Source organism: Pseudopodoces humilis, chromosome 18 (assembly GCF_049639895.1).
Source record: "Pseudopodoces humilis isolate 2021_Gansu_Grassland_sample_001 chromosome 18, ASM4963989v1, whole genome shotgun sequence".
NCBI classification, from domain to species: Eukaryota; Metazoa; Chordata; class Aves; order Passeriformes; family Paridae; genus Pseudopodoces; species Pseudopodoces humilis.
In genome coordinates, this window is record NC_142217.1 from 16,830,927 (window position 1) to 16,853,475 (window position 22,549).

Here is a 22,549-nt window from a genome sequence, read left to right on the forward strand (position 1 = left end):
TGCCAGGGAAGGGCTGGGGGGATCAGCTGGAGGGGCTGGACGGAGCTGGTGTCCCCACAGCCCGTCGGGGACCCTGGCCTGGCCTGTCCCCAGGGGAGCCGAGCAGGCCGCGGCCCGGTGCAGCCCCATCCTGAGAGGCCCCTTTGTGCTCGGGGATTTCTGTAATGCCTCGGGGATGTCGGAGAGGGGCAAATCCCGGCTTACCCCGCGCCTCGGGGCAGCCGTGGAGGAGGTCGAGCTCCCATTTCCTTGGCAGGAGCTTTGCTGGAGGTGAAGCCCTGGTGGGAAGTGCTTTTCCCGGTGCCGGGGTGGGAGCGGTGCCATCCCACGGCCTCCCCACCCTCCACGTCCTTCCTGCTCTTGTTTTCTCCTGCCTGGCACTTTTTTTGGGATAACAACCCTCTGGTTGCCTGTGGTGCCAGGGTGCTGGCACTGCTCTGCATCCCACAGCAGCTGGCAAGGAGCAGGCTTGGGGATGAGCTGGACACTTCTGTGCAGGGCACGGGGAAGGTACAAACCTCTTCTTGCTGCTGCCATGGTGCCATGGGATGGTGAAGGGCCTCGTTAATCTTTTGTGATTACTTTTACACCACCCTGGCACCTCAGCTGTGTCCAAAAGGGCTGCAGGGCTCAGGATGAGTGTCCCTGGGGCCAGCAGGACCCTGCTGAGGGCATCACTCTGGGCATCATCCTTCCCCTCCGGGGCTGGAGGGAGCTGTGCTGCAAATCCAGGTTTTCCATGGCATTGGCTGATCCTCCTCCTCACAGGGACTGTCATCAGAAAAATCCCAGAAATATCCAAATTACCCTATCAGCTGCAGCTTGGCCGTGGGTCCTGCCGAGGAGCCGTGGCTGGACGTGTTCCATTGCTAATTGGAATCACTCACTGCCATCCTCACCCGCTGCCTTTGTGCTGCCTGCTGGCAGAGAAAGTGGTGGGATGCATCCAGAGGGAGGGAGGGATGCATCCAAAGGGCACTGGGTGTGTGCTGGTGCAGCCCCCCAGCTTGGCAGGGGGTGCTGGGGGAACAGCACAAACCTCAGTGTCTGCTGCCTTTAAAATAAATACTGATTTATTTTTTTAATGCTTCTATCTAACCCAGCTGGAGCAATTTAAATAATTGGAGTAATTCGAGTAATGCAAGATATTTCAATAAGCTACAGCAGCCCAGGACAGGGTTGGGGGCAGGCAGGTGACAAGGGGCTGTGACACCGAGGGGAGGCACAGTTTGTGCTGTCACCATCAGGAGCCTGCAGCACCCCGCTCTCCTCCTGGGGGGTTTTAAGGTAACTTAAAACTTTTGCTGATTTTAGGGTGGTCACAGCCTCTGCCAGAAGCTTTTTGGTGGCAGCTCAGCTGCTTTTGAGCCCATCCTTTTCTCCGGGGTGGGGACAACCAGGGGCACTCGGCAGTGACTGAGAACATCTGGGATTTTGTCCTGCTGAGCTGTGGATGCGGGAGGTGTTGGGAAGAAGGAGCGTTCACTGAGTGGCTCTGGGATGTCAGGTCTGTGTTGGAGGAGGGATGTGAGGCTTTTCCTCTTTTGCCCATTGAGCTGAAACACCTCGGGAATGGGGCGGGTGGGAATTGGAGTTTGCTGTTCCTGCCCAAGGATTTATTCCTGGCTGGTGGAATCTGCCCTCGGGGGATCTCTGGATGCTGGAGCCGCCGCTTTCCTGCCCAGTCCCAGCTCTGGAGGAACATCTGCTTGTGTTTGGTGAGGCTGGCGTCCCACCAGCCCCGAATCCCTTCCCCCTCTGTTATTTATAGCATTTCACCAACATCTGGAGCTGGAGCGGGTGCTGGCTGCCTCCAGCCGGGGATGGGGCAGGGGAGGCGTGTGCGGCCAGCAGGGAGGGGGGCAATGAGCCCCGAGCCCTCCCAGCGGCGTGCAGGGGGCTGCAGCATCCCAGCATGGAGCTGAGCACCAGCCAGGGCTTGGGAAGCCCCCAGGAGCATCCTTGCTCTGCTTTTCCAGCCCTGGGGATGGGGGGAGAGCTGCCGTGTCCTCTCCCCAGGGTGCAGTCCCACTCTCCGGGTGGGTTTGGAGGCTCCTTTGGCATTTGCTGTCCCCCCCTCCAAGTGTCACCGAGGTCCCCTGGCCCTGGGGGGTGCAGGGCTACAACAGCCCCCGTTCTGGTGCTGCTTTAATGGGAAAACTTGAGTCATTTCTGGGGGAAGGGAGCAGGATCCTGGCACAGCGATCCCGCTCCAGCCCTGGCACCATCCCAAAGCCTCCTGCTTCTCATGGCAAGCGGGGCTGTGGGCACTGCTGGGGGCTCCTGCTTCTCCCAGCCTTCCTCATCTCTGCAGCGTGGAAGACAGCGAGGTTTCACCTCTCCCCTTTCCGGAGCGGTGACAAAAATCTGCTTAAAGTTAAGCGCATCCCTAAATCCGTGCACAGGCAGCAGCCTTTGAGCTTCCAACAAAGCTGTGGTAATAATAGTGGCAATTAAAGCTTGCCCGAGGCTCGGCTCAGCTCCCAGTATAACCAGTACTGCCAAGGCAGGGTGCCCTGGCAGGGGGTGTAAATGGGTCCCTTGTTCTGGTGGTGCAGTGGCCCCTGGGCCCCTTTCCTGCCCCTCCTTGGCTCTTTGCAGGTTCCCACTGTTGCCCCTTGCTCCTCTCCCTGCTGGGGTTTGGATTTGGGTCAGGATCCTGCATTTCTGCTGCACAACCCCTGAATGTGGCTGTGCATCCCCTCCCCTGCATCCCCTGCTGTGGGCAGGGGCTGGAGGAGTCCCAGCTGGGGACACAACAGTGGGAATGGACCCCAAGGCTCTGAGCAGTGTTCTCTGTCCCCTCAGGACATCTCCATGTCCCAGGGTGTCCCCAGGGCAGGACAGGAGCGTGGTGTCCCCCAGCCCTGGTGGGTTCTGCCTCTGAGGTTTGTTTTGGAGGGTGCACAGGAGCCATTTTCTGACAGAAACCACATGGGAAAGGAGAGGAAACACCATGGCAAGCTGACTTGAAGTATGTTAACAATGCAAATTAGGCAGGAATGCTCCTGCCTGGGTTTTCTCCAGCTCTGCCAAGCAGGGATGGAAAGGTTTGACCTGTCCTGGGTGATCTGGAGCCTGGAGTGCATCCAGCAATTCCCAGCAGGGGCGACTGGAGCCTGTTTGGCAAAGCCCCTGGGGTGGGCACGGGGGTCTGGGCTGCTGTTGGGAGCAGGGTGAGGTGGTCCCAGGCAGGACTGAGGCGATTAGGGCCGAGCCCTGATCCCGGTGATTATGAGCAGCACACCCAGGAGATGAGCTTGGTGGAGCTCCAGCAAATCCCCATTCCGGGGCACGAGAGGGGCTGGAGCTCCTGCTCCCATCGTGGGACACCCCCTGGGACACCCCCTGGGACACCCCCTGGGACACCCTGCCCTTGCCATCAGCCTGGGAGGAGGTTTGGGGTGAGCTCGGTGCCATCGGGCGCTGCAGGAGCCGCGTTGAGCCGGGAGCCACCGGGATGCCAGGGCGGATGGTACCGATGGCCTCTAGAGTAGCTGTGTCTGTGTGCTCCTCTCCCTCCTCTCCCTCTCCTGAAGGACCAGGAGAGCAGGTGTCCACGCTGGCAGGGGTGTTTTATTCCTGGAATAAAGCCCTACACCGTGGCTGTCAGGGCGCTTTGGCCTGTTGTGGGCAGGAGTTTGTGGGGCAGAGGGGCTGGGGACAGTCCTGGGTATGGAGAGGCCTTGGGTGTCCCTGCAGCTTTCTGGGCTGGTTTTGAAATGCCCTTTTTTTATCCCTGTTCCTGCTCAGGGTCAGGCTGGGAGGTGGTGTGAAGGTGCAGGTTGGTTTTGTGAGTCAGTGTCCTTTGGGACACTCCTGTGGGGAGCAGGGGACATCCCTGTCCTGGGCTGGGGCAGCAGTGACAGCAGGAGGGTCTCTGGCACCGGTGGCCTCGTGCTGTTGAGCTGGGGCTTAATAGGGGCAGGTGGGTTTGGCTGGTAACGGAGCTCTGGGGCTGCTCTGCTGCCCCCCAAAACCCAGGAGGGGAGTTTGGTTCCTTTTGATGCTTCTGGGAGTGGGTTCTGCTTTCATGGAGGCTTCCACCTGCTAATTAATGGTGTGGAAACCGCTGGTTAATCAGAGCTGGTGCCATCTGTGCCAGCAGCCCCAGGTGTGGGCAATGGGAAAGGCCCTGGTCACTGCAGGGACCTGCATGGGGTGACCCAGAGCCAGTGCTGGGGCACCCCATGGGCCAAGGGGCATCTCTGGGGAGCCCCAGGGAGCTGGGCCTTGTCTCTGGAACACCCCAATGAGCCACAGGGTGACCCCAGGTGACCCCCATGAACCAAAGGGTGTCCCTGAGGGACCCCAGTTCCCATCAGCAGCGCTGGAAACTCTAAGGGAAATAAAAAATCAGATGCTGCAAAGAGTTGCCATGAGATTGTGAGAGCTGGCAACACCCAATCAGGTTTTTTTTTTAATTTTACTGAAAGCATTTCATTGTTATTTAATGTCTTGTTTGTGCATTTTTAAATGGACCAGCTTGAGCTGCACTTCCGAAACCTTTTTCCTTGGAAAATGCTGCTGGTTTGCCCCAAGCTGCAGCTCCAGGGTGCAGTTAATGGTCCAGGCAGCATTTATTATCTGCACAGACATTCCTGGGGATGGTACAGACAGGGATGGAGCGTGCCCTGCTTAATCCAGCTCATAAAATCAGTGCCTGGATTCCTGGGGGAAAAAAAAAAAAAAAAAAAAAGCTTCATTTTGCAAAATTTTTACTTTGGTGTGTGTGGGCAACTTTTGGCTTTTTAAGACAAAAAAAATGAGTTGAATTTTGTTGCTTTACAGCATCCACGTGAATGTAACTTAATCCAAAGTGGTTTCCAGGCTCTTGGCGTGTGAGAGGCGGCGCAGCCTCCTCCGGAGCGCTTCTGCAGGCAGCTCCTGGGAAGCCCAGATAACTTCTGCTGTTCCAGGGAACGTTTCTGTGGCACGGCTTGGGTTTCACAAAGGCCAAATTCCCCCGGGAGCTTAGGAAATATCTTCCCAGAACACAACCAGGGAAACGCTGGCACGGGTCAAAAAGAAAATAACGAGTGCAGCTGGCAGGAGAGGCAGCGGCTCTGTTTCTTGGGGGGAGCGAGGGGAGTGTCAGCCTCTGCTTAATCCCAGACAGGGGCTTTGCAGAGCTCAGCTCCAAGACCTGTTTTTTCCAGCAGCCAAGGATTGCGTTAGCTGGGAGGTTTAAGAGCCCAGCAAAAGCCCTGGATCATCTCTGCGGGGGGATAAGCAGTTTTCCCCGAGGATTTTTGCCTAGAACAGATGCTGGATTGGGATTATTTTTTTTTAATATGCATATATTTAAAAATAAATGTCTTGAATTCATTCCAGTTAAGGGCCTTGAGTTCAAGATTCTGCAGTGAAAGCAGCACAAGCCCACGTAGGTCATGGCACAAGTCAGCGCCCTCACAGCCAAAGGGATCCTGCAGCAAAGCTTTTCCCTGTCTGGTTTGTGCAGTGAGTAATTTGATTTCACTGCTGATCCCAGGGGATGCCCTGGAGGAGGAGGAGGAGGAGGAGGAGGAGGAGGAGGAGGGACTGACCCTGTGTCCCCAGGGGATCCCCACGCTGCACCTCCAGCACAGATTTTTGGGTGGTTCTCAGTGATTTCTCCCACTGCTGCAGGAGCTCTGAGCCTGGAAAAATGGAGCCAGGAGGAAAATGGTTTTGAAAGGTCCTTTTTAAACCCGAAGAGGTGATCCCAGATGGATTTTGGTGATCCCAGATGGATTTTGGTGACCCCAGACGTGCTCCCCTTGTCCTGTCACACAGAGCCCCGTGTGTCCTTTAAGGTCACTCGAGTCCGACCCTCCTGGGCCGGTTGAATCATTTCCTGTTTTGTTCAGTTTTGAAGAACTCCAAGGCAGGCTGGAAATGTTTGCAGATAGGGTGAACCGTCTGCTCCGGGGCCATGGGAAAAGTGCAGCAGGGTTAAATCCAAATAAAAAGTGCAGAGAGAGAGGATGGGGGTGCAGGGCTGCCCTGGGTGTGCGCAGCAGGTAGAGGAGGGGCTTGGCAGCCCCATCCTGGTTTGGGTTGTTCACTGATCACTTTTTTTCCCTTTAAGAACAGAATCTGGGATTGAAATGTCAACACCATGAGCTGGTTTTTAATAAAAATCCCATTTGCTAAGGGGATCTCTAAAATTCAGGAGCAGTGTGCAGCAGTTTTGAGTGTGCCCCGATGCCTGTGATGGGCACTGCTGGTGCTGACCCTTGTGTGTGAGCAGCTTTTGAGGGATTTGGTGGTTAAGGTGCCCCTCCTGTGCCAGAGGAGACACAGCCCTGAGTGATGGGCTCTGGGGAATTCTGCTTGACCTTCAGTGGTTCCTTCCCACCTGAACCATTCTGTGTGTAAAGCATTTTGCTTCCCTGTTTCTTCCTGGAGGCTGGGATTGGGCTGGTCAGGCTGGTGCTGAGCCCTGATCCCTGTCTGTCCCCCCTGGGCACTGCAGCCGCAGCCAAAATTGCCCAGAGCAGCTGTGGCTGCCCCTGGATCCCTGGAAGTGTCCAAGGCCAGGTTGGATGGAGCTTGGAACAGCCTGGGGCTGTGGGAGGTGTCCCTGCCATGGCAGGGGACTGGAACAGGGAGGTTTTTAAGGTTCCAACCCATCTGGAATTCTGTGAATTCATCTATAGAATTCATCTATTCTATCTGATTCAAATTCCATCCCCCAGCACAGGGATCCCCAGTGGTGATCCCTCTGTGTGTCCCCATTTTGTTCTCCTCTGTAAAATGCCTCTGTGAGGGGCTGAAGGAGTTGGGAGCTTTGGTGTTTCATGGTGCCTTTCGGCCAAGAGAGGAAGGAGGAGGAAATTGCTGCCTGGATTTTTAATTTGGAGGGGAAGGCTGTAAGAGATTTCCCTGGGAATGTGATCCCAGACAAATCCTCTCTGTGGGCAGGCAGGGAGCAGTGGTGCTCCTGCCAAGGGAAGGGTAAAACTCATCCAGGGGGGATGTTTTCCTTAAGCTGTGGGTGAAAATGAACACCCTGAATCTCCGAGGTGCCAAGCTGGAGCCGCCTGGCACGAGAGCTGCTGGCAGGAGCAGCATCCCAGGGAATGCAGTGGGTCCTGAAAACCTGGAGAAAACCGGGATTTGTCGCTCCCTGGCCGCCCCAAGGAGCCTTAAAGCATTTTCCATGGCATGAGGGGAAGCACTCAACTCCTCACGTGCCCCTGTGCTGTTCATCCTGCCAAGCTCAGCCTTCCCGAGCTGCAGGGAGCTCTTGGATGTTCATCATCCTCGATGGGAGGGGATGGCACCAGTGGGTGATGCCGGTGTCACCAAGGGTGTGGCACTGCCTTAAATACCTGCCTGAGGTTAATCCCAGGTCTGGGTAAGCCTGGGCAAAGCACAACTGGGCCTTGGTTCCTCCCTGCCCGGGGCTGGGGCTTGGTGGGGGGGTCCCGGCCTGTGGGTGGATGAATCTGAGCCACTCCTGGTGAAGGAAATGCATTTTTTGTTTTGTTTTCATTTTTCTGGAGTGGTTTTGGACAATTGGGTTTCGAAAATAGACTCAATGAGAGGAAATCCATTTGTCAACCCGTCCCCACGCCGAGGACGGGGGGCAGATACGGCGCTTCCTCGGGGCTTTATTTACGGTCACATCTGCCCGAGAGCCACCCCAAAGGCAACAATTAACCCCCGTGCCTCGTGTCCCCCACCCTCTTCTCCATGAAGCAGGATTTAAACGGACAGAAGGAGCTGTGCCCACGTCTCTGCCACCTGAAGAAAGGCCCCAATGGCTACGGCTTCAACCTGCACAGCGAGAAATCCCGGCCGGGGCAGTTCATCCGCTCGGTGGATCCCGACTCGCCGGCTTCCCGGGCGGGGCTGCGGCCCCAGGACCGCCTGGTGGAGGTAACGGGGGCACAGCAGCAGGGCTGGGACCCTGGGGAAGCCAAAACAACCCCCATCCCCTCACCTCTCCCGTCTGATCCCCCCTGTATTCCTCTAATTCGGAGGCCTGATGGGGCTGCTCTGGCTTTGTGCTCTTTCCTCTCCTGCCGAGTGGGCGTTTGTGAGCTCTGGAGTCTGGGTACAATCACACAGGAGAAACTTGGCATTGTTTAGGCTGGAAAAGCCCTCCAAGACTAGTGAGTCCAGCCGTTCCCCCAGCACTGCCAAGGCCACCCCTGTCCCCAAGGTGCTGTGCTGGCTCTGGCTGGCACCAGGGGGGTGCCACAGGTTACACCTGTGGGTGTAAGGCCACCAGGTTGGTGCTGCCCTGCTGAGCTGATGCCCTGCCAGGGAATGCTTGGAAAAAATAGGGGAAGAGTCTCTGCAGAGATTTTAAGACAGAAAATTATGAAAGGTGGGGGGAAAGTGTTCTTGGGGGCATCTTGCTGGGTACCAGGTGCTGGACAACACTTTCTGACCAAGATGGGGCCAAAAAGTTGGGGTGGGGCTGGGAATTGCGCTCTCTTTGGCTTGAGGGTTGTGTTTTTCCTGGAGAAGGAGGTTCCCCATCCAGAGCTGCCTGTCAGGGCAGAGGGACAGGCAGGGACTGACATCCCTGCCATCACCCCTTTCCCTGTGGGAACACATGGATATCCCCTGCTTGGGCTGTTCCCCGGGAGGTTGAACCCCAAAACCACCCCATAGGGACCGAGCCGTGACCCTCGCTCCCGGCTCAGAGCAGGAGTGGGATTTGCACCCCTGGAAGAGTGTGAGCTGGGAAAATCCCAGACCAGAGCACTCTCCTGCTTTCCAGGCCCATGAATAATTGTTCCCCAGCCAGTGGGAGCTGCTGCCTCTTCCCAGCAGCTGAAAGTTTAATGCTGGGAGCAGCGTGGGGCCGGGGCCGGGCGCGGGGCACGGGTGGCAGTGGCTGGGTGGTGTCACATCCAGGGGTCGAGTTATTTATTTATGGGCTTGGCCCAGGGCCTGGCACACACAAAGCAGCTCGGGGTGAGCTGGCGAGCTCAGAAACCCGATCCCCTCCCTGCCTGCTCTTTGGGGCTGGGATAAATATTTGATGCCCCCCAGGCCTGTGCCAGGGTGTGGGGAGAGCAGCCCTGGGCTCAGCCATGCCCTGGGCGTGGGTTGGGGTGAGCTGAAGTGGCAGGACAGGGATGGAGCGGGGCTGTGAGCTGGCAGCACCTGGAAGGAGGTGCGGAACCTGCGAGGGGTTTCTTTTCATCCCAGCCCTGAGGAGCAGGAAGAGCCTGGTTCCCCTCAAAGGGGATCCCGGAGTTTGGAGCTCAGGGTGCCTTTGGATGAGGACGAGCACTGGGTGGTGCAGGGGAGCCCTTCCCGGTGGGACAAAGGGTGATTCATTGCCTCTGAACAATGTCCTGAGTCACCATTGTCCCCTCACTGCGGGGAACAATCGGGAGCCAGGATCACATTCCCTGTAGGCAGGGCAGGGAGAGATGAATCCGTGCACCAGGCACAGGGACTCGCCCATCAGGGACACAAAAATCCACCCTTTTCCACGGCAGAGGGATGAAGGATGGCACCACAGGACACCTTCCAAGGGGAAGGCTGGGTTTGACACGGGCAGGGGTTTGGTGGGAGCCTTGGGGTCTGTGATTCCCCAGGGATGTGTTTGGGATGTGGGCAGAGGCGTGAGGGAACACGGAGGATGCTCTGGGGGGTTCCAGGAGGCTGTGGTTGGCTGGACAGGGGGAAGGAAAACACCTGTAGCCTTCCTATCATCCCAACAGGAATGATAAAAGGAAAATCCCACTCCTTAGGGAGAGAGGGGGCTCTGGGAGCCAGGAGCAGCCTCTCTGGGCGCAGGTTTGGGTTCTGATGCCGCGCTTCTGCAGGTGAACGGGATAAACGTGGAGGGCCTGCGGCACTCGGAGGTGGTGTCCCACATCAAATCCAGGGAGAGCGAAGCCAGGCTCCTGGTGGTGGACCCCGAGACAGACGAGTACTTCAAGAAGCTGGGGGTGACCCCCACGGAGGAGCACACCAAAGGTGAGACCTTCCCAGGGAGGAGACCCTGTGCTACGGGTGGGATCTCGGGAGAGTCACGTTTCCCTCCTGTCTCATCCCTCAGTAGTTTCCTGAGCACCACCCAGCTATTTATAAATAGTGAGAATGCACCCTCACCCAGCCAAAAAAACACTTTGTTGCTTTTACAGGGTGAATAATCAGCTCAGGAACTCGCTGCCACCAAGGGTCTGAGGTGTGGTGGGATTTGGGGGGAGCCTTCAAAGCCAGGTTGAACAGGAGCAGCCTGTTCTGGTGGAAGGTGTCCCTGCCCGTGGGGGGACTGGATGGGCTTTAAGGTCCCTTCCAACCTGAATCACACCACGATTCTCTGATTCCCTGATTGCTCCTTGCTCCAGTGAAGGAGCCTGTGGGCAGCTGCAGACTCCACGTGCAGAGGGAAGGGCTCCACGCTGCCTGATCACGGCATGCCCGCTGCAGGAAATGTTTCCCTGGCCACCGAAACCTGGCAGGGAAAGCTGCTCATCCACTCCCCAACCTGCCCCACGCTGGCTGGGGACACAGCTCCCAGCCTGGCCTGTCCCCAGCTCAATGGGCAGCTCTGTTCCCAGCACAGCTGCTCCTTATCTGATTCCTGGGATGCTCAATGGGCAGATTTGTCCCCAGAAATGGGTCAGACAATGCTGGGGAGCCACAGGGTGTCAGATGCTCCGAGGAGGAGCTGGGGCTGGCTGCTGGCACTGCCATAAAGGAGCCCTTGTTCCTGGCAGCGTGGCTGGGTGCTGCATTCACCAGGGAGCAGGAGTTGGGTCTGCCTGGCACCTGCCTTGGTGCCAGAGGGCTCTGGTAAATTCTGCTCTTGCACCTCAGACTGACACTTTCCAAGCCTTGCAGCTCATCCTGGGCACCTCAAGCTTGAGTGGCTTTTAGATTAAGTTTTTCTTGATGTGGCAAATTTGTTTCAGTCCCACTTTTCTATTCCTTGCCATCTGAAGCTTGTTTTTCATTTCAGTAATTTAAAATTTAGCCAGCTACGATACCAGAGACATAAACATCCCTTCTGTGTGAGCTGACTCTTGTGATGCCCTTTGCTCAGAGCTTATCCTACTCTAAACACGAGTCCAACATTCACTGCAAAACAATATTTAAGGAGGTTTTTGCACCAGCACAGTCTCAAAATCACGATTTAGGTGTATTTTTCTGCTTTGCCCCAGAAATGCCTGCAGTCTGCAATGATGCAGCCCCCAGTCAGTCCCTAGGGAAAGCGTCCATGCTTGACATCATTCAGTTATTAATCCTGTCCCAATTAACACATCTGTTAGTCTGGAACAGTGAGACATGGTAATGCCTGGGGCAATGACTTGATCGTGGTGACTGGCAGCTTAAATGCATAAAAATTGCCATTGTGTGGGTTATTGTTAGAGTAAATCATTGGAAGTGAGCAAAAAGAAAAATTCCAGAGGGCCTGGGGAGCCAGTTATGTGCCAGACACTGTTGTGACAACACCATGATGCTGATTTTGATGAAGATTTTTGAGTTGACTTTTAAGATTTTTGATGAAAGAACTTCTGAAAACAAGCTAACGGTCAAAAAAAAAATGGGAGTGTGCAGCAGATAGTGCCTGTAGAAGGAGGTTACTTGGTCCTTTTCCTGGCAGGTGTTTTCCTCTGATCAAAAGGGTGAAATGGAGTGAAATCAGGGGATTTGGCAAGGATGTGGTTCTAGAAGGGCACAGGGAGAGGGAAACAGCACAGCACAAAGTCAAGAGCCAGGATGAGCTGGTTGGGGTGGGCAGGGGAGGAGGAAGGTGTGGGATGGCAGGTGATGCTGCTGAGGGATGCTCTCCTGGGAGCTGAGGCAGCAATCCCAGCTGAGGGGACTCACTGGGTGTTTTCTCTGTGTGTCCAGGTGTGGTGCCCCAGCCCATGACAAATGGATCTGCACAGACTCAGGTGAGTCCTCACCTGCCCCTGGGGACAGCCTGGGGGGATGTGTTGGAGTGAGCAGGAGGGATCAGGCTCTTTCCCTGGAAACCTCTTTCCCTGTGCCAGGTGAGCCTGGATGCTCAAGTCCCCAAGGCTCATTTAGCTCAGCTTTACTGCTGCCTCCTGCTTTAATTACTCCCCACCACAACTTCAATTTAGAGGTTGATCAAGGCCAATTTCAGCCCCATTTAATCCCTGGGAGAGAGGAGAAGGTGGCAGTGCCCCAGCTGTGGCAGGAGGTGCCAGGGCCCTGCCTGGGGTGTGGGAGAGCAGCAGGGGATGCAGGGGAGCTCCTGCAGCAGGACCATCCATCCCTTCAGCTCTGTTCCATCCCTGGAGCAGCCCAGCATTGCTGGATCCAGGGATTTGTTGTGTTTTTTACTCTGGCACAAAGCAAACTGATGTTTTCCTTTCCTCCAGCTGAATGGAGGATCCACATCTTCATCTCACAGCGACCTGCAGAGTCCTGGGAAGGAATCTGAGGTAAAAACCCCAAAGGCTCCCTGTCCCTTTTGCACCCTGAGTGCAATCCTGCCTCACAGTGCTGCTCTCTATCAATCAGTTTTATTTTATCTCCCAGACAAGGTTCACTTGTACCCACCCAGCAACCAAAATCCAGGCTTTTCTCTCATCCCTTGCACTGTGGGTGTTCACTGGCACCTCCTTGGGCAGTGATTCCTGCTTGGGTAATTTGGGAGGTGGGAGCTGAAGGGATGGCTGCAGGGTTTGGGATCTGAGGTGTAATTACACTGATTAGCTACAGCAAGGCTGGGGATCTGTGAGGAGCAGAGCTGTGAGGCTCAAGTGCTGCCAGTAGCACCAGGGCAGGCTAAAATTGAAAAAAAAAGCCAATTTTAATTTATTTATTATTTTTTTTTTAAATTTGGAGCACAGTGAATTTATCACAGTGTTTAAAGGAGGGGAGGGGTTGTTTTTGGTGACAGGCTGAAGGGGTTTCTGTGGTATGGCTCAACACTGGAAAGGTTCAAAACTTGTTGGGCAAGGTGAAGTGGCAACCAAAAGTCAACACAGGGCATAGATCAGTATTCTCAGGCATTAATGGCTTAGCAGGTTTTTCTCCTCTTAAAATAAGAAGTGGGGATTTGCACTAAGAAGTTGGGGATTCACAAAGTGCTCAAAAATTTACCTTTAGCACAAGGCTTTGCTGTAAATAGAGCAAAGTCTCCATGCAGGTGCCCTGTGGGGTCTCTGCCATGCTGTCCCCTGCCCTAGGACATTTGGGAGCAGGAATGTGACAGCACCAAGTGCTCACACGGCCTCTCTGAGCACCCTCACTCGGGCACCAGCTGTGGCCAAGCGCCTGCAATCTGCCAGTTCCCCCCTGAGGAGCTGAATAATGCATGTCCTGATCCAATGGCTCTGCCCTGGGAAAGCCAGGCTGTGTCCTGGGGGCTCTCCCGTGGTCACTGCACCAGTCAGAGTCCCTGGGTTGGGAAGGTGGGCTGTGCTGGAGCTCTCCTGGGCTGCTCAGGGGTCCCTGGGGGGGTTTCCTGGGCTCAGTTTGGTTTAGTTCAGCCCTGCTGTTATCTCAGTGCTGATGGAAGGCTCTGCCCACCGTTATCAGCAGGGTCTGTGCTCTGTTTCAGAGCTGGGCACGTGTGGTGGGGCAGCAGGAGAGCTCTGAAATGTTTCCCTGAAACCAAAGATCTCCGTGCTGGCTTTACCCACGGCTGACACGAGTGCAGTGGGCAGCACCTCCCCAGTTCCTGCTTTTCCACTTCCAGCTGAGCAGTCACACATTGTTCAGGCAGGGGAAACACCCCCACAAAACAAATGAACTCCACAGGCACAGCACAGGGAAGGAGCTTTGACTTTCTGCTCCTAAAAAACCCATCCCTGAGCATTTGCTTGTTGTGCAAGCTGGAGGAAATCCTTGGTGGGCTTGTTATGCACTGGGAGGTGTTGGAGGAATGGCTGGATGTGGCACTCAGTGCTGGTGACGAGGTGGGAATCGATGATCCCAGAGGGTTTTCCACCCTCGGGGGTTCCGTGTGAGGGCGTGGGAAGGCTGACACTCCCTCCCTTCCCACGCAGGACGGAGACACGGACAAGAAGGACCCGTTTGAGGAGAGCGGGCTGAGCCTGAGCCCCACGGCCGCCGAGGCCAAGGAGAAGGTGAGGGCCAAGCGTGTGAAGAAGCGAGCGCCGCAGATGGACTGGAACAAGAAACGGGAGATTTTCAGCAATTTCTGAGCCCTGCTGGTGGCCGCCGTCCGCTCTCCTCTGCCCCAGCTCGGACGTTTCTGAGGTGCCTACGCCCTGTCCCTCGGTGTCCACGTGAGATGCTTTGTGCTCTGCTCTTCACTGGTTGCTTTTACGAGGCGTATTTTAAAGTCCTTTTTATTTTTATTTTTTATTATTATTGTTGTTGTTATTATTATTGTTATTGTTACTCACCAGCGATTCTCATAAGACAAATGTGACCAAAGCTCCTTTTCTCGCTTGCTCTTGAGCCCGGCTCCAGCTGCCCACCGTCCCCCATTCCTATGAGAAAGGACTGGAAGAATTTTAACTCTTGTTCCTTACCTGCATCATTTAGGCTTCTGTTACTTCTTTTTTACTTTTTCTGTGAGGTGTTTTGGCTTTGTGGGTGTCCCAGGCTGAGCCCTGTGGAATGCTCTGTGCCCCTGTGGAAACATCTCACGGCTCGTGGTGGGTCCCTGCAGGGTGGGGGTGCCAGGACCCCCCTCCCCAGCTCCCCATGCCCAGCATTAGCTACTCCCACCACGGGAAGATGGACTGTGGCTGGAAATGGTTTGTTGGCTTTGCTATTGAAGCAAAAGTATTTGTTTTGTTGGGTTTTTTTTGTTTTTTTTTTTATTTTATTGAAGTCCCATGTGTTTCCAGTTAGTTTAGGAACCTCCCCCCAGCAGCAGCTCCTGCCCAGGCAGTAAAAGCCCATTTTTCACCCCAAACAGCTGTGCAGAAGGGAGAGGGTGGGGTTTAAAAGCAAACCCCAAAGCCAAAGGGCACAGCTCTCCCTGCCTGCAGCCGTGGATGTGGCAGGGGAGGAGGGAGAGGGGCCAGTCCTGCCCCACGGAGCACGAAGATGAGAACCACGAGATGCTACAAAAACTCCTTGGACAGACCTGGCAGCGGGGATCACCCAACATCTGCTTCCAGGAGGGAGCAGCTCTAACTGAGGCTCGGTGCTGGGGAGTGGGGCTGGTCCAGGTCCCACCTGGGCTGGGATTTGGTGGCCCCAGCCGGGAGTGTCACCGTTGGAAGGACATCCTCTGAAACCGTGGGGCTGGAGATGGAGCAGGCACTGGTGTGATGGAGTGGGCAGCACCTTTGACTTCCTGTGGCCTCCTCCAAAGCCCCACTCTGGGCATTGAGTGTATCTTTAAAGCATTACAGATTAAGTCCGTGTAAGCTCTTTATTGTTGCCTTTGGCTGTGTGAGTGAAGGTGACTCAGCTGAGCTGCAGCGCTCCCAGGTAGCAGAGCTGAGTTAGCAGGGCAGGGGCTGGGGCTGTCCCACTCCCTCCCACACCCCAGCAGCAATCCCAGCCTGGCTGTGGGAAGGGACTGGGAGTACAAAGCCACTTTTCCCAGTCCCCTGGCCGTGGATGGTGTGACCACAGAGCTGTGGCTGTGTCCTGCTGGGATAAAACCCTCGCGTGGTCAGTGTGCTATGGATGTGGGAACGGCTCTGCACGGATTTCCTAAGGTATTTCCACATTTTGGAGCTAAAAGGTGCCTTATACCATTCTCTGCTCTCCTCAGCAGCAGGCTGGGGCTCAGCACAGGGTGTTTGGCTTCCCTGGGGAGCAGCTGGAGCCCGTGGCCTTATGCTGCTGGCAGGAGAGTGTGGAGAGCCTCAGGGGTGAAGGAGATGAGTTCTCTTTAGGAAAGTTATCTTCTAGGATTGTCGATGGGCTGAACAGGTTGAAAATAATGACTTTGGAGAGGAACAGGTGCAGGTGTTTGGCTGTGGGTGACGAGACAGGCGCTGGGGTGATGGAGGATGTGGAGAGGCTGCCTCCCCTCGGGGCTCTGCCATTAACAAGACACCTCTTCCCCCTCCCACTTCAAATTCCTGCTCTCTTTCTGGCCCCCAAAATACTGTCTTCTCTCTCTGGGTAATGTTTGGAAGGAGCTCTTTTCCATGGTGTGCACGTTGCTTCCCGTGCCCGTGTTGCCAAACCCCGGCAGCGCTGGGCTGTGCAGGGCAGAGCGTTCCCAGGACACGGCAGAGAGCACAGACCTGGTGACAACACCCCAGTTCTCATCCAGGACTGCTGTACTTAAAGGGGGGAGTAAGAGAAAAAAAAAACAACCTTGTGTAGTGTTGAATGTAGATCAAAAGAAATCAGGTGTGCAAATCCGTGTTGGTAAGATTGAAAATTTTAATCTCTTAGTCCGTGGAAACTGCTCCTGGTTGAAGCATTACTGCATTCCTGACATCTTGTAGCTCAGTAGTAATTATTCAGTTCCTGTACATTTAACTTGGAAAAGAAAGAAATCAATAAAGTCTAAGGCTGGCAGCAGCATTGCAAACCCACCATGTACACGGTAATGTCAGTAATAAACTTGGTTTGCCATGTACCCAGCCCTTATCTGCTCCTTCCTCAGCTGCTCAGGGAGCCCAGAGCGGAACTGCAGCCCTTTAGCACATTGTAAACTTTGCTTCCTCCCTCGCCTCTTTAAAGAGGAGCTGGAATTACTCCTTTGAAGCTCCACAATGAAGTCAGCACTGCCCTTTCTTTGAAGAACAAAACCAGGGGTGGTGCTGTCCCTCTGTCAGCTCCTGGGGGTGGCTGCTGTAACCCTTGTGGCACGAACACGCAGTGGCACTGGCTCAGCTCCTGCCCTGCTGCCAGGACCCTCATCCAGGTCCTCATCCACTCATCCAGGCAGTGATTCCCTCTGCTCCTGCCTTGGAAAAGCTTCAGCTGCACCTCAGAATCCCGGGATCACCAAGGTTGGAAAAGATCTCCAGGATCATCGAGTTCAACCTGTGTCCCATCCCCAGCCCAGAGCACCGAGTGTTACCTCCAGGGCTGGGAACTCCAGCACCTCCCTGGGCAGCCCCTTCCAGTGTTTAACAACCTTTTCCATGAAGAAATGGAAATCCTGCTGTCCACCCTGGATGCCCCCTGGCACAGCTCTTGTCCTGCTGGTAGCACAGCTGCTTGTGTGCCAGAGCTGGGAAGGCTGCCACGGTTCAGCCTTGCTGAGGTCACCCACGTTCTCCCCTCAGCCAGTGTCACACAAAGGCCAGCAAAGCTCCTGGGTGCAAAAAAAACCCCTCACCACCTTTATTAAACGAGTATTTACAAGCAGCAGCAAGTCCCTGAGCACAAAGCTTTCCTCTCCAGTGACTCAGTGTGGCACAGCTGGCACATGCTCAGCCATTCACCAGGCTGGAGCCTTCAGCTCTGTCCCAGCAGGATTGCTGCCTCTCAAAGCCCCTTTTTCCTCTGGAGAGCTGAGCCATTGCCAGTGGCTGCTCCCTGGGGCTGCTGCAGCAGGCTCCTGTCCCCTGCAGTCACACTGCCAGCCCTGTGCCAGGCCCAGCTTTAGCAGGACTCAGCCCAAGCAGCTTGGTGGCTCTCCAAAGGCTGGATGGTCCCTCAGGGTCTCTTGGCAGCTGGGCAGATGTCTTGGTTGAGGCACTGGCTGCAGCGAGGGTTCAGAGGCAGGCAGGTCTGCTGCCCAAAGCCCACCAGAAGCCAGTTGATCTCCTTCCAGAGGTCCCTGCAGCGAGAGGAGAAACAGCAGTGCTGCCACACAGCTGCTTGGAAGGGGTAAGGAACAGCCTGTGGTGTTAATGGGATCCCTTTCCCCTTCTGCCTGTTCCTCCTGGCTTCCCCTGGAGGTGAGTCCCAGCCCTTCCTGATCCCTGCTAGGAACAGCCCTCCCAGCCTTTCCTGCTCCTGCTGAGCTGGGTGGGGAGCAGTGCCTGTGCTCGGGCACGTGCCAGGTGTGGAGCTGTCCCTGTGTACGTGTCAGCTGCTGTTCAATACTGAAAATCAATCACCAGTGGGGGCAGGATCCAGCCCTGGGCTGATGCTGCTGTGGCCACCGGGCTCAGCAAGGCCCTGTGTGGAAAAGCACCTGGCTTGAGTCGTGGTCAGCTTGGTAAGGCAAAAATCAGGGGTCAAGAGCTCTGCTGGTGGAGACTGATCCATCTGACAGCAACAGAACCAGCACGCAGGTGAGGTGCTGCTGCTGCAGCTCTGGCACAGGGGAAACACCTGCAGCTACTGCAACCCTGGAAAGAGGAGGGAGCCAAAATGCAGTCCCTGGAACTGCCCCAAGCAGGACTTTGTGCAGACATGGCTCCTGCAGCCAGCAGAGGCTCACCTGGGCAGCCACTCCTCCAGTGCCACCCGAGTCTCCTCGGGGTACTTGGTCTCCTTCTTCACCCACTTGAGCCTGTTTGAGATCCTGTGCACGTGGGTGTCCACAGCTGGGGAGGGAGAGCCCAGAGTTTAGGTGGGGCAGGCACACCTGAACGGAGAGAGCAGAGCCAGAGCTGCCTGTGACAGCCACCAGGCCCAGGGCAAGGCTTCCCCTGCGGGCAGCAGCCGGGGGAGCGGGAGCGCAGGGCAGGGGCTGCTCACTCCAAGAACAAACATTTTCTTCCCAGGCCCGGAGCCAAAAGCATTTGGGGTGGGTGTCTCTCCCCAGGCTCACACAGCCCCAGACAGCCTCTCTCCCAAGGCTCCCCTGCCCCACGGAGCAGGCACAGGGCAGCCTGGCCCCCCATCCCTCTCCACGTTCTCATCCTCCCGGAGTTTCAGCTGAAGTTACGCAAATTGTGATCTCTGCCCCTTCCTCTGCCCACGTGGAAAACACATTTCATAATACCCACCAGCAGAGAGGGCTTGGGAGGCTTAAAGCAGTGTTTATAATGTGCTTTGAGCTCAAAAGCTCTGAATGCAAAGTGTATTATTGTTAGATCAGCAGTGATAAACCTGTCTCTGGGGCTAATTGGGCAAAACCCAGGAAATTGCTGTAAACAGGAAGACTAAGCCTTGCCTCCCAAATCAAAACGGAGCACACAATTATTTGGAAAACACTTGGCTGGTTTGGCTGCCTCTGGACTTCCCTCCCCCACAGCAGGAGAACAGCAGAGCCCAAGAGCTGCTGGATGCAGTGCAGGGGCCACGGCCTGTCCAGCTGATGGTCACCAGAGGGGCTGCAGGATCCAGCTCCCACCTCGTCCTGGCTTTCCCAGGGCTCTTCCATCAAGCAGCACATCCTTTTGGAATGCTAATCTATCCCCGGGGACCTGCAGGTGATGCTCCAGCCCCATCTGGCACCAGCTCCCCAGGGCAGTGACCTCCCTTGGGAATTTCTGCTGTCAAATTTGGGGAGGAACAGCAGCTGCTTAAATCCTACAGCTCACTGAGTGAGAGGCTGAGGGTCACATCGTTCCCCCACCCAAATACTCTGCAGATGTCTGAAGGGATGTTACCAGGCTCCTGGGGGCTGGGGCTGCAGCGCTTCCCCTCTGCCTGGGGAATGGATTGGGATTTAGGAGAGGGATGGGAAAAGCAGAGTCCAAGTTACCTATCCCAGCCACGCTGTCCCAGGCAATGTGCATGGCCAAATGGGCCATTTTGGGCCCAACTCCTGGCAGCTGCACCAGCTCCTCCACAGTGCTGGGGATGTCACCCCCGTACTTCTGCTTCAGGATGGCTGTGGTCTGCTTGATGTACTTCACCTTGTTCTGGAAAACCAAGGGGAAAGGTACACAATCCAAGCTGCCCTCCAGCACAGGGAAAACAGACACACAGCCCAGAAAAGCAGCCATTCCTGAGTGTGTTACACATGGGAGCCGTGGAGGAGACAGAGCCTTGACTTCTATTTGCAGTCAAAATGCTGAGAGCTGGGAGCTCCAAGCTCCCTGCATGCTCCAGATCCTGCAGCCAAGAATCTCATCTTGCTGGCAATACAAAATGCCAAAGTTGGTGTCAAATCCAGCTTTTAGCCTGATCCCAGGGGAGAGCTCCCCGCAAGAAGGGCACAGGGGGTTCCTCTGTGTCCCTGTGGCGATCCTGCACTCACCCTCCAGAATCCCACGGGATAAATGATCTGTCCCAGGCTCTCATCATCCATCTGCAGCACGCTGTCCACGGTGAGGCCGCGCTGGCGCAGGCGCAGCATGGCAGCGCTCGTCACCTGGTCCTTGGTCTGGCTGGACAGCATCAGGGCCAGCAGCACCTGGTAGCGCATGACCTGGGGACAAAAGGGACACTGAGACACCCTGGGAGGGTCCAGCACCGTCCTCAGTGCACGGTGAGCTCCCACCCTTCAAGCCCTACCCACCTCCAAGAGACTGGGAGGTGCAACAGGAATAATCCATAACCTTTCATACAATAAAGGGAGATAAGAAACACCTTCAAGCTCAGCTGTGAGAGGGCAGGGAGCAGCTCTGCTGGGATCTCACTCCAAAGACACCAGTGCTGAACCACAAAGGGCTGGACAAAGCTTTTCCTGAGGATGGCATTCCCAGGAGACCCACAGGATGCACAAGTATAAATGCCCAATGATTTTTCATGCAACTTCTGCTCTAAGCAGCTTTTGAAAATCCCAACCCTTTCCCAGTAGGCTTCAGTAGGAACCGGGTGTCTGGCTCCAGTGAGCTCCTCGGGGAACCAAATCCAAAGAACTGGGATGACAGAGACTGGGAGAAGAAGGACAAATCCCAGGAATTCCTCTGCTTCTTCCACACAGGGTTTATCTAGGCCATCACCTCCTATTTCCCAATTCTTTCTCCCCAGATGTGATTCCATCCCACCAGAGTGAGGAGGATGATGCAACTAACCCAAAATGACCCAGGATAACATGGGACACAATCCTCCCTCCAGCTCTCCTGCAAAGTTTACAAAACCACAGGTGCACCAGGGAAAGGCCCTGAGTGCATGGAAGCAGGATAATCTCAGGGTACAAAGAAATGGTGTGAGGAGCTGAGGGTTACAACATCCACTTTTTCTTGGAAGCAACAAGCCCGCTTCCCCAGGGAAGAGAAGCTATTTCTGTGTGGTGCACTGTGGTCCCCTGGCCCCACAGCTGCCAGCCCACGTGGCTGAGAGCATGTGAGCTCTCTGGGTCTGGGCTCAGAGCTCATCTTCTCCCCAGGGATCCCAGCCCAGGGCAGGATGCCAGCAGGAAGGACAGCGTTCCATGTGCCAAGGCTGTCCAGCTGTGTCCTCCAGACCCCGGCAGGTCCCGCTGCTCCTCTGAGCCGGCCTCTGGATGATCCCCACATTCCCACTCCAGAGATTCCTGCTACTCCAGTTCCTTGGGGTTCGATTAGCTGGTCTCCATAGTCACCTCCAACCCTAACAATTCCCACATTCCCACTCCAGTGGCTCCCACTGCTCCTCCAAGTCTGCCCATTGGGTGCTCCCCACAATCCTCTGCATTCCACAGGCACCTTGCTGGGTACTTTCCTTGGACTCCTACAGAGTCTTTTAAGGGAAAGAAGATGGCAGCACTGCCCCTCACATCCATCACATCCTCTGGGACTGGTCCCAGAGTCCCAGTCCAGTTTCTATCCTGGAAACATCCCAAGTGGGACAGATCCACGAGCATGAGGGAGGCTGTGTTTTCCTGTGCCTGCTGGAGCTGGCAGCAGGATGCTGTTCCCTGTGAGAATGCTGTTCCCTGTGGGAATGCTGTTCCTTCTGGGAATGCTGTTCCCTGTGGGAATGCTATTCCTTCTGGGAATGCTATTCCTTCTGGGAATGCTGTTCCCTGTGGGAATGCTGTTCCCTCTGAGAATGCTGTTCCCTCTGGGAATGCTGTTCCCTCTGGGAATGCTGTTCCCTGGAGGAATGCTGTCCCTTTGAGAATGCTGTTCCCGTGGAAATGCTGATCCCAGTGGGATTGCTGGTACCTGCGGAGGTGCGCTGATGTCGTAGCACTTGTGCACTCCCATCTCATCCACGGGAGCATCCCTGCTGCTCCTCATCTCCCGGATGCGCTCCAGCTGCTCACGCCAGGCCGGCGGCTCCCAGCTCTCTCCCCGGGGCTCGGCCCCATCGCCCTGTCCCGCTTCATAAGCGATGGCGAGGCTCTTCCTCCTCCTCCTCCTCCTGCTGCTCGGCCTCGGGGTGCCCGCCGTGCCCTGGATCCCTGCAGGGGATGGCAGGGACATTCCAGGCTTGAGGAAAGCTGCCTCCACCGCTCGCAGAGCTCAGTGACAGCACCGAGCAGCCAGGGGAGCCCGAGCAGGGCGAGCTCCCCGCCCTCAGTCCCAAAGCGAACAGCGCAGCGCCAGGCACAGCCAGCACGGGCTGAGGGAGGGCTGAGGGAGCTGGGAGACAAACTGCAGAAAGGTGACAGATGGGGACACAACACAGGTGAGGCTGCTGAAGGTGCATCCCCAGCCCAGGACAGCCACATCCCGAGCTCCGAGAGGGACGTGACAAGGACACCCAGCCCGTGTCACAGCAGGCCGGGCCCCCGGTGCAGCCCCAGCCGCTCCATGTGCGACACAGCCCCGATGCTCCCTCCCCGTACTGCCCGCAATCAGCAATCTCCCCTCTCCCCGTTCCCCCAGGAAGCCGCGATCCCTGTCTCCTATTGCTGATCCCCCGTCCGTACCCGCGGTCCCCCCGGCCGAGCGGGGCCGCCGCAGCGCTCCGGGCCCGGCCCGGGCCGCGCTCATGGCGG

At 56.0% G+C, this 22,549-nt stretch overlaps 3 protein-coding genes across 6 annotated transcripts in view; 2 read left to right on the forward strand and 1 right to left on the reverse strand.

Moving 5' to 3' along the window:
- Window positions 1–16,465, forward strand: part of NHERF2 (NHERF family PDZ scaffold protein 2) — a 31,268-nt gene extending 14,803 nt beyond the window's left edge. The window contains exons 3-7 of one of the 2 annotated variants that reach the window (XM_014252563.2): window positions 7,687–7,866; window positions 9,780–9,933; window positions 11,818–11,861; window positions 12,315–12,377; window positions 13,950–16,465. In XM_014252563.2, coding sequence (XP_014108038.1) covers window positions 7,687–7,866; window positions 9,780–9,933; window positions 11,818–11,861; window positions 12,315–12,377; window positions 13,950–14,108 — 600 coding nt within the window. In that variant the 3' untranslated portion in view covers window positions 14,109–16,465. The remainder of the gene's footprint in view (window positions 1–7,686; window positions 7,867–9,779; window positions 9,934–11,817; window positions 11,862–12,314; window positions 12,378–13,949) is intronic. The other variant, XM_005523091.3, reaches the window with a different exon arrangement.
- Window positions 16,466–17,154: 689 nt separating this feature from the next.
- On the reverse strand, window positions 17,155–22,544 carry NTHL1 (nth like DNA glycosylase 1). 3 transcript variants are annotated; one of them, XR_001331471.2, is made up of 6 exons: window positions 22,481–22,544; window positions 21,771–22,009; window positions 19,937–20,107; window positions 19,439–19,598; window positions 18,227–18,373; window positions 17,155–17,617 (listed from the first exon to the last, which is right to left on the reverse strand). XR_001331471.2 is itself a non-coding variant. In XM_014252566.2 (6 exons), exons 1-6 carry the CDS (start codon window positions 22,542–22,544, stop codon window positions 17,494–17,496), a joined length of 864 nt encoding a protein of 287 aa, XP_014108041.2. In that variant the 3' UTR covers window positions 17,155–17,493. The 3 variants fall into 3 exon arrangements, 2 of the variants coding, with proteins under 2 accessions (XP_014108041.2, XP_087920208.1); XM_014252566.2 differs by having other exon boundaries at window positions 18,227–18,332; XM_088064082.1 differs by lacking the exon at window positions 18,227–18,373.
- TSC2 (TSC complex subunit 2) overlaps window positions 22,043–22,549 on the forward strand; it is a 32,356-nt gene continuing 31,849 nt past the window's right edge. Inside the window, exon 1 of the mRNA XM_014252562.2 lies at window positions 22,043–22,236. The gene's annotated coding sequence lies outside the window, so the exon portion shown is untranslated. The remainder of the gene's footprint in view (window positions 22,237–22,549) is intronic.